The sequence below is a fragment of the Palaemon carinicauda genome, chromosome 4 (genome assembly GCF_036898095.1).
Source record: "Palaemon carinicauda isolate YSFRI2023 chromosome 4, ASM3689809v2, whole genome shotgun sequence".
Classification (NCBI taxonomy): Eukaryota; Metazoa; Arthropoda; class Malacostraca; order Decapoda; family Palaemonidae; genus Palaemon; species Palaemon carinicauda.
Window position 1 is genome coordinate 193,167,965 of NC_090728.1, and position 7,500 is coordinate 193,175,464.

At 33.0% G+C, this 7,500-nt stretch overlaps 1 protein-coding gene across 1 annotated transcript in view; it reads right to left on the bottom strand.

Annotated features, from left to right (window-relative positions):
• LOC137639810 (fap1 adhesin-like) overlaps window positions 1-7,500 on the bottom strand; it is a 109,984-nt gene that overhangs the window by 102,201 nt on the left and 283 nt on the right. Inside the window, exons 2-3 of the mRNA XM_068372052.1 lie at window positions 3,360-3,553; window positions 1,856-2,808 (exon numbers count right to left, since the gene is read on the bottom strand). Coding sequence (XP_068228153.1) covers window positions 1,856-2,808; window positions 3,360-3,553 — 1,147 coding nt within the window. The remainder of the gene's footprint in view (window positions 1-1,855; window positions 2,809-3,359; window positions 3,554-7,500) is intronic.

The window sequence follows — 7,500 nt, forward strand, 5'->3', positions numbered from 1 at the left end:
CATGATTCAAACATGCAACATTTATTTATATTATGTTTAAAGTTTGAATTATTAATTAATGAAAGAAATATCCACGTATTAATCTCTTTCATGTTTGTTGATATTCTAAACGTTAATGATTTTCTTTTAGTGATATATTTACATATGCCGCTTCAATAATTCCCTTTGTGGTTATTCATAGCTATTCAGAATGGTTTAGATCAAAGGGAATTTGCTTTGAGATTCATTAGAATAAGACATTTCGCGTTCGCGTGATGCTTGATAGACTGAGTTAGATGTCTTTTGGTGAGGCAAGAACAAGTGTTCTTTATAAGTAATAATAATAATAATAATAATAATAATAATAATAATAATAATATCTTTTTTTATAATCAGTTGCCCCGTTTTATGGTAATTCATAATTGATTTCCCGTTTTCTGTGATCAGTCGTGCACCCCCTTTTCTATTTTAGTTGATGACCCCCGTTTTCTATATAGTTGTTGGCCTTGTTTTCTAGTGTTAATGGCAGTATTTTCTGTGATAATTAATGGCCCTGTTATCTATGATAAGTGATTCCCCGTTTTCTAATTTTCATTATTAACCCCGTTTTCTATTTTCATTGTTAACCCCGTTTTCTATATAGTTGATAGAGTCGTTTTCTAAGATAACTGATGACCCCGTTTTCTATATAATTGATGGCTACGTTTCTATGATAATTAATGGCCCTGTTATCTCCAACTGTTTCCTTGTTTTCTTTTTCAATTGCCAACCTCCTTTTCTAGATAGTTGATAGAGTCGTTTTCTATAATAACTGATGACCCCGTTTTCTATATAATTGATGGGTACGTTTTCTATGAAAATTTATGGCCCTGTTATCTATAATAAGTGATTCCCCGTTTTCTATTTTCATTGGCAACCCTGTTTTCTATATAGTTGATAGAGTCGTTTTCTATAATAACTGATGACCCCGTTTTCTATGTAATTGATGGCTACGTTTTCTATGATAATTAATGGCCTTGTTATCTATAACTGATTCCCTGTTTTCTATTTCTATTGTTAACCCCGTTTTCTAGGTAGTGGAGAGAGTCGTTTTTTATGATAACTGATGACCCCGTTTTCTATGTAATTGATGGCTACATTTTCTATGATAATTAATGGCTGTGTTATCTATAACTGATTCCCATTTTCTATTTCAATTGTTAAACCCGTTTTCTATATAGTTGATATAGTCATTTTCTATGGTAATTGATGATCCCGTTTTCTATATAATTGATGGCTACGTTTTCTATGATAATGGATGCGCCTGGAGGATAATAGTATCGTCGGCGTATATATTAAGCCTAAATTTAGGCGTGGGCAAGAGTATCTTCGCAGTGTCCCTTCGTGCGTTAGCTACACTCACTTTCTAGCTTTCTTCCTTCTGGTTGTCCAACCTCTTAAGTTTTATTTTGATGGATACTGAATGGCAAGGATGAGAAAAAGGCATAAAATTCTTAAAAGCTAAATTGCAAATACCTGTATTCAAGTATTTTTTACCTTTTTCAGAAAGTCTTTGGATGTTTGCAAGTAAACAAAGTTGTAACTTGAATGTAGATTAAGAATAGAAGAATCTGTTCAATAAGAGGTAGGTGGCACGGCTTCCTAAGAGACTGGAATCAATTACCTTTGAACCAGAGAAAAGTAGATGAAGGTATTCGATTTCGAATTCTCCCTTTCAAATTTTTTTCCACTTTTCATTTTCCTTATTTGGAGAGCTGGTATGTACTCCCCTCAAAGGAAGCATTTTCTCTTTCATCCCTTCCCCCCCCCCCCCTTCTCTCAGACCCCCCTACCAAGGCTACCCCCACCCCAGGGGGAAACAATGTGCCTCTCTCACCAAGTCTTATTATTATCTTCTGCTGTAGAAGAACTTCGGAAATTTTGGATTTGGACTTTGTCTAGGACTTCGTCTAGGACATCGTCCAGGATTTCTTCTAGGGCATCGTTTAGGACTTCATCAAGATCCTCCTTTATGACTTCGTCTAGGGTATTGTTTAGGACTTCATCTAGGACATCGTTTATGACTTCATCTAGGACATCGTTTATGACTTCGTCTAGGACATCGTTTTTGACTTCGTCTAGGACATCGTTTATGACTTCATCCAGGACATCGTTTATGACTTCGTCTAGGACATCGTTTTTGACTTCGTCTAGGACATCGTTTATGACTTCACCTAGGACATCGTTTATGACTTCATCTAGGACATCGTTTATGACTTCGTCTAGGACATCGTTTTTGACTTCATCTAGGGTATCGTTTAGGACTTCATCTAGGACATCGCTTATGACTTCGTCTAGGACATTGTTTATAATTTCGTCTAGGACATCATTTATGACTTCATCTAGGACATCGTTTTTGACTTTGTCTAGGACATCGTTTATGACTTCGTCTAGGACATCGTTTATGACTTCATCTAGGACATCCTTTATGACTTCGTCTAGGATTTCATCTAGAACATCATTTATAACTTCGTCTAGGACATTGTTTATGACTTCGTCTAGGACATCGTTTATGACTTCGTCTAGGGCATAGTTTATGACTTCATCTAGGGCATCGTTTAGGACTTCGTCTAGGACTTCATCTAGAACATCGTATATGACTTCGTCTAGGACATCGTATATCACTTTGTCTAGGACATCGTTTATGACTTCATCAAGATCATCCTCAATGACTTCGTCTAGGGTATCGTTTAGGACTTCATCTAGGACATCGTTTAGGACTTCGTCTAGAGCATCGTTTATGACCTCGTCTAAGACATCATCGAGGACTTCGTCTAGTTTTCCATTTTGCTGTTCAATCAATTTCTACTTTCACCTCCTGGTGAAACTGCGGGACTAATCCCTTAGATGCGACTCAGCCCTGAATGGCCTCCTTGGTTATAGAGCTGGGTCATATCGCCTTAATTCTTTGAATCAAGTCAAATTAAAAGAAACTTTTTAAAAGTGAATATCTTCATGAAATATTAAAGATCTTTATTAACCTACTAGTGTACACAACCAGTCAAGAATAACGGATAGTTAATATTTAGATAGACGAACATGCACATACACAGATTGAACTCTTTCCACCCACTCCCCCATATATATATATATATATATATATATATATATATATATATATATATATATATATATATATATATATATATAGGGGAGGTATGGAAAGTAACATGTAAAATAGATAGATCTTTAGTATACTAAGTTTGGAGCAGATTACAATAAAAAGATTACCATATTAACTAAATTTTATTAAGAAACAATCAAGGTGCGAGATCAGATATCCTACGAAAATGGAGATATGAAGGATCTTATCTAGGACTGTCTAGGGCATCGTCTGGCACCTTGTCTAAGACATCTAGGATTTCATCTAGGACATCGTCTAGGACATCGTCTAGAACTTTGACGAGGACATCGTCTAGGACATCATCTAAGACTTTGCGTAGGACAGCGTTTAGAACTTTGTCTAGGACATCGTCTCGGGCATCATCCAAGACTTTGTTCAAGTCAGCGTCTAGTACTTTGTCTAGGATATCGTCTAGTGCATCGATGGTCTAGAACATCGTCTAGGACTTCATCTACGACATCGTTTGTGACTTCGTTTACGACATCGTGTAGGACTTCGTCTAGGATGCCGTCTAGCACTTCGCCATTTCGCAACCTTTTCATCAGACTCCTGATCAGAAATATGGATTACGAATGAAGAATCTTATTGGAAAACTATACCACCCTATCTCCTTTTCATTATGTCCCCTTTCAGGAACTTCGGTCAATGATTTTTCTTTTCCACCTTTTTTTTTTTTTTTTTTTAATACAAAGGGAACTGTGTCTGCAGATCTGAGATCTTGCCGCTCGAAGTGTCTTCTTTTCTTGTCTTTTTTTATTTTTTTTGAGGAATATTTCCTCGCTGGTTGATGAAAAAGTATAATGGTTATTGAAAAATGGAGGGAATGTATAAAGCAAATGGAGAGAAATATGTATGATTTTTATATCAATGCATCATTCATATTTGTTAATTAACTGGAAAAGATTGTTTTTTTTTTTTCTCAGTGGCTGGTGAAATTTAGTTGTTATAGAAAAATGAAGAATATATAAAGAAAAGGGAGAGAAATATGTATGATTTTCATATCAATGCATCATTCATATTTGTAATTAACTGGAAAAGATTCTGATTTTTTTTATTATTACTCGAGGGTTGATGAAATCAAATCGTTATTGAAAATGAAGAAGAATATGTAAGGAAAATGAAGAGAAATATGAATGATTTTTAATATCAATACAACCTTTATTTTTGGTAATTAACTGGTGAAGTTTTTTTCTTTTTTTTCTTTATTTTTTTTCCTCAGTGGCTTATGAAATCTAAGGGTTATTGAAAATGAAGAAGAATATGTAAGGAAAATGAAAAGAACTATGTATGATTTTTCATATCAATACAATATCCATTAATGCCAGTTAACTGGTATAGATTCTGAATTATTTTTTTTTTCTCTCTTCATAGAATTGCAATTTTTTTTGTTCTTTGTGGAACTTTGCTGGTTTTTTATTTGTCATTGAAGGAAATATTACTTTTTTACTTTTTTTCCGAATCCTAAAATCAACTTCACGAAGTTTTAAAACTTGGAAAAATCATTATAGAAATATAGGTTCATATTGTAACCCTTTCTAAACAAACATTGGCTTTATTTTTTATTTGTTCATAAAGCAAATCAAATGTGCAATGTAGAAAAAAATGACAAAGATAAAATATGTTTATTAACTGGTAAATTGTCCGATAGCTTCTTCTTCTTCTTTTTTTTTTTTTTTTTTTTTTTTTTTTTTTTGGTGTGCATCGGAAAAGAAGATTAAAACATTCTATTGCACAAAGAAAATGAATTCATATATTAATTCTAGATGTGTTTCAGTGATCCTCTTTTGCAAAGTAAAACGTCAAGAAGGTAATGGAAAAGGAATTATTTTAGGAGATGCAAATAGAAAATATATATTTTTAAACTTAGAAAGAAAAATGCCCTTGCATTGGTATGTAGTTTATAAATAGGTACGACTGATGGAAAGTAGATTTTGTAAAAAGTCTTTTTTTTTTTTCTAAATTGCCTTTTTTTACCTTTATTTTATGAATAAGTTGAAGAGAAAATTAAGGTTATATTTCTTTATTGATTTTAGTGATTTATAGATCTTCGTCAAGTTGGTTTTAAGTTACGAGAAAGGGAAAAAAAAAGAAAAAAAGGATATTTCCTTCAAGAAAATATATATATATAAAAAAAGTACTGTACCTTGAAGAACAAAAAGACTTTGATATTTCCTTGAAGCAGAAAGACTTTGATATTTCCTTGAAGAACAGTTTGACATTTTCTTGAAGAACGAAGATTTTGACATTTTCTTGAAGAACAAAGAGTTTGACACTTTCTTGAAGAACAAAAAGGATTTGACTTTCCTTGAAGAACAAAGAATTTGACATTTCCTTGAGAAACAAAGAATTTGACATTTCCTTGAGAAACAAAGAATTTGACATTTCCTTGAGAAACAAAGAATTTGACATTTCCTTGAGAAACAAAGAGTTTGACATTTACTTGAAGAACAAAAAGGATTTGATATTTCCTTGAAGAACGAAAAGTTTGAAATTTCTTTAACGAACGAAGAGTTTGTCATTTGTGTGAAGAACAGACAGTTTGATATTTTCTTGAAGAACTAAAAGGATTTGACATTTCCTTGAAGAACAAAGAGTTTGACATTTTTTGAAGACAGAAGAATTTGATATTTCCTTGAAGAACAAAGAATTTGGCATTTTTTTGAAGAACTAAGAGTTTGACATTTCCTCGAAGAACAAAAGGGATTTGACATTTCCTTGAAGAACAAATAGTTTGAAATGAGATTTTCTTGAAGATCAAAAAGGATTTGACATTTCCTTGAAGAACGAAAAGTTTGACATATCTTTAACGAACGAAGAATTTGACGTTTCTTTGAAGAACAAAGAGTTTGATATTTTCTTGAAGAACTAAAAGAATTTGACTTTTCCTTGAAGAACAAAGAATTTGACATTTTTTGAAGAACGAATAGTTTGACATTTCTTTGAAGGACAAAGATTTTGACATTTCTTTAATGAACGAAGAAATTGACATTTCTTTGAAGGACAAAGATTTTGACATTTCTTTAATGAACGAAGAAATTGACATTTCTTTGAAGGACAAAGATTTTGACATTTCTTTAATGAACGAAGAAATTGACATTTCTTTGAAGGACAAAGATTTTGACATTTCTTCAATGAACGAAGAAATTGACATTTCTTTGTAGAACAAAGATTTTGACATTTCCCTGAAAAACAAAAGAAACATTCCATTTATATGAAGAACAAAAGAAAAATTCCATCCATATAAAGAACAAAAGAAAACAAAAGCCTTTCATGAAGAACAATTAAAAAAGACATTTTTGTGAAGAATTAAAGAAAAAGAGCAAATTCATGAGAAAGATAAACAGCTGGCTGCCTTTATGAAGAACAAAGAAAACTGGGCAACTAATCGCACAACAAAAAGAGCTGGTTATATAGAAAAATGCTAAAGGAAAAGAATAATATAACAGAAAAAAAGATATAGACATGAAAAAAAAAAGAAACAAATTATGTCCACAGATAAAAAAAAGTTCGACATACCAATTAAGAACAAAAAAAGCTATTCCATCTCATGATTATTATTATTATTATTATTATTATTATTATTATTATTATTATTATTATTATTATTAATACTCGCTCAGCTACAACCCTAGATATAAAAACAGAATACTATAAGGCCTAGGGCTCAAACAGTGAGGAAAGGAAATAAGGAAACTACAAGAAAAGTAATTAGCTATTAATATAAAATATTCCAAGAACAGTAACAACATTAAGATAAATATTTCATATATAAACTAAAATTAAAGAAAAAACAAGTGGAAGAGAAATGAGATGGAACAGTGTGCCTGAGTATACCTTCCAACAAGATAACGCAACCCCAAGACAGTGAAAGACTATAGTACAGAGGCTCTGACACTACCCAAGACTAGAGAACAATGGTTGGAGTTTCCTTCCACTAGAAGAGCTGCTTACCCTAGCTAAAGAGTCTCTTCTACCCTTACCTAGAGGAAAGTAGCCACTGAACAATTACAGTGCAGTAGGTAACCCCATGGGCGAAGAAGAATTATTTGGTTATCTCAGTGTTGTCAGGTGTATATGGACAGAGAATGTGTAAAGAATAGGCCAGACTAGTCAGTGTATGTGTTGGCAAAAGGGAAAGTAAACCGTAACCAGAGAGATGGATCCAATGTAATCCTGTCTGGCAAGTCAAAGGACCCAATAGCTCTCTAGCTCTATAGTCCATTTCTTTTAGCGATGCATATTTGCACGGACTCGCAGCGGTGCCCTTTTAGCTCGGAAAAGTTTCGTGATCGCTGATTGGTTGGAATTATCTCGTCCAACCAATCAGCGATCCGGAAACTTTTCCGAGCTAAAGGGGC